The sequence below is a fragment of the Geospiza fortis genome, unplaced genomic scaffold (genome assembly GCF_000277835.1).
Source record: "Geospiza fortis unplaced genomic scaffold, GeoFor_1.0 scaffold1278, whole genome shotgun sequence".
Classification (NCBI taxonomy): domain Eukaryota; kingdom Metazoa; phylum Chordata; class Aves; order Passeriformes; family Thraupidae; genus Geospiza; species Geospiza fortis.
Window position 1 is genome coordinate 279,774 of NW_005054536.1, and position 11,688 is coordinate 291,461.

Below are 11,688 nucleotides of genomic sequence, written 5' to 3' on the forward strand. Positions count from 1 at the left end.
ACCTGGCTCTAAAACAGTTTTTGTTTAAATCACAGATGTTTTTAGCCTCTTCAAAGCAAGAACAGACCAGCAAGGTAAACTTACTGCAGCTATGGGGTTCTTGGACTGAGTGGCAGAATGAGCACACTAAGCTGCAGTGGTTAAGAACCCTGCTGGGATGGTGCTGCTCTGTGCCACAGCAGGCAAAGCACACCCTACCTCTGAGTGCTCACTGTCACTCTTCAGCACAACTCGCTTCACCACTTTGGAATAACCATCTCCCTCTTCCACAGGGATGGGGGCTTGCGGTGCTCCCTGCATTAGCACTTCCTCTTTTTCCGTGCCATCTGGAGCAATGTATCGCCGGATGATCTTCCGAGTCACCTGAAGGAATGGAGTTTAGTCCCCAAAGATGTAGCAGTAAAATATTCCTCTTTGTTCTCTATCAAGTATTTGCTACTCAAAGGGCATTTTGTCCTGCATGACAAAGAACATGCATAGATGGTTCTGTGTTCTGTTCCTCATCGCCTACTCAAGAGACTCATCTGGTGCTAAAGCTCTCGAGGCACTGGCTGGCCAAAGCAAGAAGTGAATTACAGGGTCAAGATGTGAAATTGCTCAGGAGAATGGGTGTGCATCCTTCTGTGGATGACCCAAACCTCTGCGTGGCACAGTTCAAGGCACAGACCTATCCGTAAGAACCGTCACACTTGCCTCTGTGCAATGAGACCAAGGAGTCTTTGGCTGGGGTGGTTTATTATTCTACCAGGAACTAAACAGGTTCCAGAGACAGCCTATCCAGCTGAAGGGGTGTGATGTCTTCCCAGAAGACAGAAGATGGGGTTTGCCACCATCCCAGCTCAGCCAAGTCCTAGACCAAATCACTGAGCACCAAGTTGTCAGATAAAGAAAAGGGCACAGAAGTTCCCCTTTCACTTTCATGCTGTGCAGAATTTGTTCTTCTAAGCATGATCTGATTTTGAAGATCTAGACTCTGGGTTTATCTGACTTTTACAGACCCAGCCTTCCATTGCTTTCATCAAGACAAGCAAACAAACAAACATCTCAGATAAGATTGCAGTGGAGTGGATTTTTGGTGGGATTTTTAAAAAAGAAGTAAACAACTTTCTTCTAAAATATGTGGATCGATGCAGAATTTTCCTTGGCTTTAAATGAAAGTTAAAATACATCCTGTTAGGTTGTACACTGCAACAGAACAATTTTGAGAATCTAAATTATTGTTCAAACTTTGGTATCTCTCATGAGCTGATATTCTCATTCCTTCCACTCTCTACTCTTCAAATCATGCTTCTTCATAGCAGAAAGTCTGGCATTTCTGTAGATCATTTTTCCTTCCTTTTACAGGGAAGAAAGAAGATAGCAAGGGGCAGAACTGACAATACCTTCTTTACCACTGTGTGGCCATGTTCATCTGTGTAATGCTCTTCTGTGACTGTTTCTGGTAGCATTTCAGGCATACTATCAGCCTGTACGACAAAGAACAAAGCTCTGTGAAGCAAGGCCTTCATGCGGGTCTTGAAATAAGCCACTTCAACATCAGTTAATTGGTTAGGGAATGGAAAAAAATCAGCAATGTTAGGGAAAAAACCTATTCTGCAAATAAATCCTTAGAAAGGCATGCACAGAAAAGTGATGCCACAGCACACAGGCAAAGATAAGTTATATTGTTATAACAGCCCTGCTGTATATGGGGCTGACAAGCCTTCATCTTCCACCTACCGAGGCATCTATGGAGTTTAGAAAGGGGGTTAGCAGTGTTACTGTAATCCTAAGGTTTATCCAGTGGAGATGCATTTATTTGGGAGCATCTCAGCTTGAGGTGCAACACAAACTCAGGCCTAAGGCAGCACAGGCACATTCAGGGCAGTCATTGAACACTCAGTACCTGAATGATCACTCGGCGCCTAATGACTCTGGTAGTGACCATCTCGTCCTCGTCTGAGCTGAGCTCCAGCCCACCTAACTCCTCTGCTAACTCCTAGGGGAAGCATGGAAGCAAGATCTGTATGTGCCACTAGCAGTAGCTACAGCTTCTGCCTTCCTACACCAGCTCTGCAATTCCTACATTTTGCCTATGCTTTGTGGGTTAATTACACAGAAAAATATATAAAAGCCTTTTTTAATCCTCCACAGGGGGAAGTACAGAGCACAGGGTACAGACAGCAGGACTGAACAGTTTTGACAAGAGGACAGTGTAGCAGTAGCCTCAGAAAGATCAGGAAAAATTAGTAACAAGTGCTGACTTGTCTATCCTGCATAAGGAAGAATTAAAATTTAAACAAACACCTCGGAGGGCAAAGAGACGCTGGAAAGAACCCGCTGGAAAATAGCTGTAGTATAAAAATATAAAAGGGAAAATAAATAAGGGGAGGTGGTGGTACCAGCTGCTGTTGTTGTTTCACTTCAGTAAAAAAATCAGAAGGAAGAAGCAGTACATTATTTTGAGGGCAGCTGACCTCCAGCTGTACTGAGCCCTGCTGTAGATACCCTTTCAATCATCTGATACACTTTAAATTCCACCTTTCCCTGAGATCCCAGAGGCAGAGCTCGGAAACCCTTCATTCTAGAGGTGATACCTTTGGTTACATAGTAGCCAAGAGAGAAGGCCTTGTCTCTAAAATACACAAAGGTGAAACAATTTCTGCTTCAGTACAGCTGCACCTTCTCGGCTCTAACTTGGTTTATAAAGCTAATTTCCTACCCAAGGATGCCTTCTCCTTTTCTTCCACTTAGAACAGGCAAAGCAAGCTGTTTATTCTTAAATCTTCATCTGCCAGGAAACTTTACGTCTCCACTAAAAGTCATATGGTTGCTCTCTTTGCTTGCTCGTGCTGGGATGCTGCCATGAAGTCCCTTGTCTCACACAACCCAAGACCTACCCTGTACATTTTTTGATATCCTCTTCACTCTTCTGTCTCTGTATCTCTTTGCTCCCTGTGTGCTACATAAACACCATTCTTCCAGTACATCCTTAGTACTCTGCAATGCACAGCTGCTGTCTCTTTTCTGTCTCACCGACTTTAGAGACATTTCACACCATTTCTGATGCTGCTCTGGGCTAGCCTTGCCTTTCTTTATGAGCTTTACTGATATTACTTTGTCCACATTACATCTGTTTTGGCTTGCTTCTGCCCCTGTTACTGACACTCTCTCTCTCAGGCACAGATGGAACTGTCACAGGCCAAAGGACAAAGAAGGGTAGAGCAGAACCAGAATTACCAGCCTAGACTTTGGGATCTGGGGTTTGCTTCAACTTTGAAAAACTCAGGAGAAAAGCTTTTACCTGAACCTTTAAACCACAGAGGGAAGGAGGAAAAACTCAGTGCCAGATGTAAATTAATTACAAATATTCTTATCTTAAGGAATGAGCAAGTCATAAAAATTGGTTTATTGCATCAATTACATTGAGGCAAAGTTGTTGACTTACCTTTTCTAAAGATTCCTCTTCAAAGCCCCTTCCAGACTTCTCCGTCTGTTCCTCAGCGGACTCCACAATCATGAGACTAGATCTCCTTGGAGAGAGGCTTTCCTGGTGGAGCTGGGGGTCCTCAGGCTCTTGGATGATGGGGGAGTCCCCTCTCTGCACTGGGGAGGGAGGCTGAGGGGGGGCTCTCTGAGCCTCTCCCTTGGCCGTGCTTGAGTGCGCAGATTTTCCTCTCGCTGTTTTTCCAGCTCCCACGGACTGCTCTGTTCCTGGAGGCGTGGCACTGTGAATTACAGGTCCAAGTGAGTTATTACTGTGCAGTGCTTCCCAATTTCCAGCAATGGAACATTAGGCACTGACTTCATATTGTTATGTTGTCTGCTGTTCGGCAAAGTCTAGAAATAACTGATACTCCTTGACAGGAACTACAGAGCAGTCTGTCTGGGAATGCCACCCATCTTCCTGAGAATATCTCCAAATGGATATCCAACCCTTCCATGCAAGTCTGAAAAACCTGGTATTTGTAAAGTATTTCAGAGAGCTTTGCTTTCACTTGTGCCCTCACATCTCTACATACTACCTTTTTTTTTTTTGTGGGAGAGCCTGGATTGCTAGAGAAGGATGTGAGGCACCTACAACACTGAGCACAAGCTGTGCAGCTGCAAAGTGGAAAAAACAACTTTCATGTAGAATTCTGGAGCTTTAGCAAGCAGAAATTTAGTAGAGCTTCAGGTTTTCTTTGTAATGGTATTTTTATGGTTGAGCCCTGATTCATGATTAATTGCTGCCCCAAGTTAGTTAAACCTATTATTATATAAGTTGCTATGTAATGCATTTATAAAGGAAATACATCTAATTCCAGCAAATGTACATTCAATATTGCTGTATATTTCCTCTTGGAGCGTGTTCCTTACATGTTCCTATTTAAATCTACCCTGATTTTCCACCTAGTTAAAATTAGACCTGCAGTGTAGTGAAATTCCCCTGTCTTCATTACTCTTGTGTAGTGCCGGCACTATTGTCTCAAAGTATTCTCTGTTCCTCAAAGAAATTCATTTCCTGATGCAAATCCTTAGGGAGCATTGGTATTTTTGCCTAACACTGCAGCAGAAGATTTCCTAGATGGTATTTTCTCCCACACTCTCTCCCAGCATATCCTGAACAAAGGAATCCCCCTGTCTGGTGGACTCAGCTGCCCTTTGAGTGCTGGGAGCTGCATCTCCACATCAAAGCTAGTCACTGCCAGGAAAATCACTTCTTTGGATAGGGATTCTTGGTATTTTGCTGGCTTATTAATACCTGACTCTACTCTGCAGAGAGATCTCAGCATGGGCACATAATCAGGGAAGCTGTGGAGAAATCAACATGATCTATTTCAAATTCCATTCCCAATGACACCAACCCCACTGACAGCCCCACTTCAGAATTCAAGTTTTTGCTGCACAGGTCCTCTATGTGTACTCTATCATGTGTTATTCCTGTAAGTACTTGTGTCTTGCCTCTGTAACACTTTGTTTCTGCTCATTTGGCCATCTGAAATGCACTTTTAAAAGTCCAGTTCTTAAGAGGTAGTTATGAGTTTTGTAAGTAATGATTAAATTGAAAAAATTTGCCTCCATTGAAAAAGCCATCCTGAATCTGAAGAAAGATTTGGACTACTTTCACTAATATGTCATCACCCAAGACATGAGGACTGAACATATACATAAAACCCCCTTCACTTCTCTACTAACCCAAATTTCTTTCCTATGTACTAGACACAGATTTGTGCTCACAGTGCTCACTGACTTTCTCCCCTCAGCCTTAAGGCTTCCACCTCATGGATTAAAAAGTGAAAACCACAATTGGAGGAAAATTCTAGTGTGTTTTTAAGTTTCAAAGGCAACTGTAAAATCCTCTTATTACACAGAGAAAAGAGAACCTGTTCCCTATAGCTTCATCCTGCTCTTTTGGCACTTACATATATTCCTGTTGTGAAGCAGATGGTTTCCCTGGTATGTCTTGGGGTTTCCCTGAGAATTCAGCTTCTACTTGTTCCTTGTGTGCTTGCCTCAGAAGCTCAGCCATGGACACTTCGGCCTCACTCCTGGGAGTACTGTCCTGGAACGGGGAATAACTGACAGACACGTCTTCCTCAGAGACCAGAGGGGGGTGCTCGGTTGGCTCGCCATCCTTAGATAGTCTCTGCTGTTCCTGCTTGTGTCTCGAGCTGTACACTTCCTCTTGCAGTGCTGAAAACCCTTGCCAAGACAGAGAGATGAGAAATATCCTTACAATTCTGACCAGAATGCAGAAGTCCTTCCCATGCTCCATGTGCATTGGAAATCCCCAGACAAAACACGTGACCTGAAGTTCTTGAACACCTTGAATGAGAGGGCACCTGGCCTCTAGGAGTAGCCCAAGGCATGCCAGATTGCCACTACTATGGCCAGATTTGGACAGTAACAGGCAAAATAACATTTACCCAGGAATTTACCTCAATTTACCCAGATTTTAGTGACTTTCCCCCCCATATCCGTTATTCATCTGCTTCTGGAAAAACTAACTGTACAAAAAACGATGAAAACACTTCATAGAGGGCTAGGTGGAAGAAGTAGCTCATTTATGTACCACAGTCACTGGAAACCTAGTGAACTCTGAAGAACAAACTGGGGGAAATGAAAAAGCTTGTACTGAATTTGAGCTGGACAGAGAGGTTAACATTCTAAAACTACTTGGCTGTTATATGAGAATGGTAATTGTAACAAACAGCCTTCTAGTCCTACATTCTCTTCAAGACTGGGACCTTTGCAGCTGTCTAATATGTTTCAATATTGAGTTAGGCACTCAAAAGTGCCACTTCTGGAAAAGAGGATTTTACACTAAATAATTTGGAGGTGTTTCTTCAGTTTGCAACCACTGGATCTAATCCACTGAACTTTCAAACTTAAGAAATGCAATAGCATCCTAACAATTACAATATCCTGGATACTCAAATCCAAAGGGATTTTCTGTCAAAGCACAGAGTAGTTTCCGTTTCTAATATCTTGGTCAAATTCTAGTGCAACCTTCTGAACTTTCATGCAAGCACTTGTATAAGCAAAAAACTAAACCCCAAGGTAAACAGGGCAAATGTTGCTGGCCACAGTGTTTGCTTCTGAAGAAAGCTCAGGTCTTCTACCCGGTGAAACGTGACCCTGGTGATGCCATGCTTGCATCCATCCACACTGTCCGTGCTTTCAAAATGGGATTCCAGTGCTCTGTCATGAGAGCAGACAGATGAGCCTGGGCCAACACTTCAGAGCAGAGTGGTGCTTGGAGAGGTACCCTAGGCAGTTTGGGTCAGGAGCCCCTTACCTTCACTGTGGTCCAAAGCCAAGGACTGCTCTGTGTCCGCGTAGGTGCGTGTGCCATGGCCCTGCACGGGGTCTATGCCGCTGGTCTCCATCAGGTGAACAATGTCCATGCGGTTGATTTTCGTGAGACATTGGGTCAGGTTGGTATCTGTGCCATTGGAAGGACACCGTGCAGCTCAGTTAAGAATCAAGCATGCTCCCTCCCTTCTCCATAGGAAGGGCACATACAGGAGACTGACCCATGTCATATATAAATTACAGATACATTCAGAAGCAGTGCTATATAAAATCTAAAAAGAACCAAATGGCTGCCTATAAAAACTAGCACTTTGGGTTTTTTCCTTTTAACAAATTTGTTGAGTTACTGTGTTATACAGACAAGACTAGAAACAACATTGAGTACAATCCATGGTCATCCTTTCTGTAGCCTAAATTTTCTCCCAAATTTTCTTTGTGATTACAACACACCTGTCACCTCAGCTAGCAGACTGGAGACAGTTACACACAATAACTGGAGACAAACCTGTTGCATGTTTCCCATCCCTTTCAAGCCAGTATTTGAGGAGCGCGTGGCTCTGGTCTTGAAGAGAATTGGGATTTTCAATTCGGATCTGGTGAATTTGCTCCTCTGTGAAGTCCAGTTCTCTTGCTAGCTCTGGAAAAGAAATCCATCTCTGTAAAGAGGTCTGCTAATACTGCTACTACTCCCCTGGTCTAACTTCATTCAAAGAAAAGTAAAAGTCTGTGAATTACAGTTTAACCCCAAAACCTGAGAAAACATTTCCATCTTGTTCCATGTTACTTTCATTTGTCCCTGCTACCATTTGCAGCCTCAAGTCTATTAAATGCACCATATTAAAGTGACTGTTTAGAGCAGGTTCCTTTGGTATCCATTCAGGATTCTTGGTATCCCTAACAAAATAAGCTTCTGAAATATTTCTCTAAAACATCTTTAGCTAATCAGAAAATCATCCAAAATAAACATGAGAGGAGTGTGTACCATTCCCCTCCTTTCTCTCTGGAGCAGAAAGTGTGCACTTTACCTGTCCAGCTGAATCCAAGATGATCTGCAATGTGGGCCAGTCTTTCCTCTGTCCTTTCCTGATCATCCTGTTGATCTAAAGGTCAAAGAGAGCTGGAAGTTGCCTTTTGCAAGTTAAAACCATTTCCATAGGAGAGAGAACCCAAGAAGGGAAAGTGCTGCTTTTTCTTAGCTGCTGTGCCTAAATGTGGACAGGCTGCGTAACTCAGGTGAAGCTTGTAAATCCGTAGGTTCAAAATGAAGCCAAATGGTTTTTTGAAAAGCACAGGACTATCTAGTTTTTCTATTTGGAAATCAGATGTTCATGTGAAAACCTAATCTAGGACTGAAGCACCTACTATGCCTATTTTGGCCAGGCATTTTACTCTAAAACATCATTGTAAAGTTCAGCTGAAGACTGTGACTAAGTCAAGAGCCATAGTTTTCCATGCCTCCTTAGTAAATGCCAGGGTTGAAGAATTCATTGGGACCAGTGCTTCTGATCATGTTCTTTGTGTGGTAAGGCAAGTTTTGCTCAAACAGTCCATACAGCATGTCAGATTATGGTCTGTATTTGAGAGACTGTTAATTTTAGTGTCTTTGGCCCTTTGGACGGGGAGTGAGACAAAATACCAACAACGAAGGCAAGGAAAAATCAGATGGTCATTCGTCAGTCCTCATTCACTTCACTAATGGTGAGAATGACAGCTCCTCCCATCCCCAAAGCTAATTTTAGGATGGTGGAATTTGAGTTTTGATTTTCCCTGAATGCACATGTGAACTGTGACACCTCTGAATCAGGAAAATGCTTAGGGTTCATGATATGCACGTGTCATTCCAGCTCCTGATTTCCATTGGGGTTACTCACTACTAGCACACAAGTAGGAGAGAGGAAAACCAAGCACCAGAGAATGTGTACTAAAAGAGTTACTGGTAACTCAGAGTTTTCCTCAGACACAGACTGTCAACAAAAAGGAACATAAAAAGCTTCATTATTTAAAACTCTTGCAGATCTCATTGTGTACCAACTCAAAAGTCTATAAATTTGCCCGTCTCGGTTTCAATTGATACCTAAGCATTTAATTATTAGTAGAAGTTAATAGCTAGTAGGGTTAATAGGGCCAGGGAAAGTCAAAAGCCAAAACGTGCATGACCTAAGCAATCAGTTTAATGACAAAACCATACATATTTCTAGAAGTGTTTTTGCTTATTAAGATAACACTTCCCATAAGCATTTATGGTTTGCAATCTTGAGATCGTTTCACAGACAAGAACACAGACACGACAAAAAAAACCAAATACAGCTCACAAGGGAAAAAAAAGCACAACTAACCACCAAAAGCTGAAAAGAAAATGCCACTCGCATTACACCAGTGCACAAACGCGCACACACACACACACACACACCAAAGAAAACAAAGAACAAAAGAATTCAATTCATGACATGCGTCGCACAGGGAATCCCAGTCGTTGGCAAATACCTTCAGCACGGTCATGGACATTTTCGTCAGGGATACGTTCAATCTGAGTCTCTACAGACTCATCCCAAATGGGTCTGATGTCAAAGATGTCTTCAGGAACTGACTGCTGAGTCTCACTGGATGGCACATTTTCAATAACTGAAACTTCTAGGGCACTACTGCTTTCATCATCTGAAACTAATTCTTGTTCTCTCTCTGACTGCGTGAGTCTTTCCACTAATTTAGAAGCTTCATCACTAATTTCTTCAAAAAACTCTATGGAGTTTTTGTAAAGATCAAAAAAATTGTCCTTACTCTCTTTTGTGGGACTAAAAGCACTGTGGGAGCCTGTAGCGCTTCTGCTTTTAACTGGCAACCGTGAAGAAAATACCTTCGATCTTGCTGTTGTTGCCTCATCTGAGTCTAGCTCAAACTTCATCTCACTCTCCCTCTCCCTGGCCTCTACCTCTGCCTCAGCATAACTCCTAGCTTTGATGGAACGTTTGGTCTTTGTGTCTGCGGGACTAGTGGCGTCAGATTCCGATTTACTGCGGCTGTCTGGCTTTGCAGGGACTGCGCTCGTCACATCGAGCACTTTGGGTGACTCTGGTTTGCGGACGGACGTGTCCGCGTGTTCAGCTTTTGGGAAAGCAGATTTCACAGGAATTTTAGACTTTGGTTTTGCTTGGTCATCTTTTCCTTCACACTGCGAACTGTCCAGGAAGTCATCTGGGAAAAGGCTCTCATTTTCCGATTGTTGCGAGGATTGCGATGCGGCAGCAGCTGTTCTTACAGGGATTTTGGATTTGCTTTCACAAGAAGGCACACTCTCCATTAGAGCAGTGGGGATTTCAATCACAGATCTCTGTTCCTCTGGGGAAGAGTCTGGGGACTCCTCACCCTGTTCAGAACTAACCAATCGAGTGACTTTGGAAAAATCTAATTCATCTTCTACCGCACGCTGCTCGGGAGAGATGGGGCAAGGCACCTGACTGCTATCAATCGTGTCAGTCTCCATTCTGGAGAGGGGTTCAGCTTCAGAGGCAGCAATTTCTTTCTTTGGTGATTTTGAAGAAGCTGAAATACCCATTTTAATTGGAATTCTGGATTTAAGATCTGCTTTTGCAGTGCCTGCGCTGGCACCTTCACCCATCATTTCTTCAGATCTATCACTAGACTCAGGTGATGGGGGGGAATATCTCAATGCATCTTGTTCTTGTATATCTGACTCCTCTGACTCCAATGGTGCAAATGGGACCACTGACCCCTTCAGCTTTGAAGATTCCACCTCTGCTGCTTCTTTCACTTCTTCACATAAAGAAACTTCTTCCTGAGGCTCCTGCCCCACCTGGAAGAAGTGAAAGCTTTCATCTGGGTAGTTCCTTTTGGTCATGTCAATGGCTCCACTTCTAGTCATCTCAAACAACTTGCCTTCCTGAAAAAGAAAAGGATTTTGTTCACTGAGTGGTGTCCCTTCTTCGGTGGGTGTCCTGGCCGGTGTCGTGTCAGGGGTTGTGCCTTGGGATCGCCTGTCTACCATCAACCCAAATATCTTCTGTTCCTCTTCTTTCACCCGAGCTTCAAAAGCTTCATCGTCTTCACGTATTTCACTCCACATGTCAGAATCCACATCGGTTCTGGTGATGACAACCTGAGCCACCAATTTCTCTGTTTCATCTCTTATATCCTCAAGGGCAGATTCAGATAATTTTGTTGATTCTGAAGTTGGAGACCCTTGTGATATTGTCTGAAATCCATCCTCTGGTTTGGGCTCTATTTCCACGCACACTTCCTCTGAAGAGCAATATTCACTGCCCGTGCGTCTGCTAAGTAGAGCTTCACCAGTCTGATCTTTCCCTTCTGCAATAGAATAGGTTTCCCTAGATAGCAGACTTCTACCAGATCCTACCTCACTTTCAGTGTCAATGAAGAAATGTCCAGAAGACACATTTTCGTATGGGCTCACTACATACGGAGCACTACCATCAGCGGCATCTGCTGCACAGCTGTCGAGTTCTCCTGTGTCAGTGATTAGGGATGAATACTTGGGCAAGGGCTCCTCAGCATGAGCAGCCCTGTGAGATGTCTCACAACCTGTATCTGTTTTTCCCAAATCCCTTGCCGAAGGAGAATGGTCAGTGGTGTCACCTTTGGCCAGTTTGCCATCGCATGAGACAGAGTACTCGGTGGTACCGTGTCCACAAGAAAGACCATCTGCCCCTTCTGACACAACTTCCATAGAAATAAGATCACTGTGTGGTAACAGGGCCACGGGTTTGACACCTTTGTCAGTTGCATCACACTGTCCCATTGTAAATGAAGACTCAGCGTGAACCTCTTCTTGACAGCTGCCACCGACAGAGTGACAGGGAGTACACCCAGATCGTGTGACCGGGCTGTCGGGACTGACCGTCTCACAGTCGCCTGTACCATCACAACATTTGGATT

The 11,688-nt window shown here is 43.7% G+C and overlaps 1 protein-coding gene across 3 annotated transcripts in view; it reads right to left on the bottom strand.

Annotated features, from left to right (window-relative positions):
- The window catches only part of ANK2 (ankyrin 2), a 149,614-nt gene that overhangs the window by 5,645 nt on the left and 132,281 nt on the right, over positions 1-11,688 (bottom strand). For all 3 annotated transcript variants that reach the window (XM_031063856.1, XM_031063859.1, XM_031063857.1), the window contains exons 40-47: positions 7,803-7,877; positions 7,283-7,414; positions 6,761-6,907; positions 5,385-5,664; positions 3,428-3,707; positions 1,886-1,978; positions 1,383-1,466; positions 199-363 (exon numbers count right to left, since the gene is read on the bottom strand). In XM_031063856.1, coding sequence (XP_030919716.1) covers positions 199-363; positions 1,383-1,466; positions 1,886-1,978; positions 3,428-3,707; positions 5,385-5,664; positions 6,761-6,907; positions 7,283-7,414; positions 7,803-7,877 — 1,256 coding nt within the window. The remainder of the gene's footprint in view (positions 1-198; positions 364-1,382; positions 1,467-1,885; positions 1,979-3,427; positions 3,708-5,384; positions 5,665-6,760; positions 6,908-7,282; positions 7,415-7,802; positions 7,878-11,688) is intronic.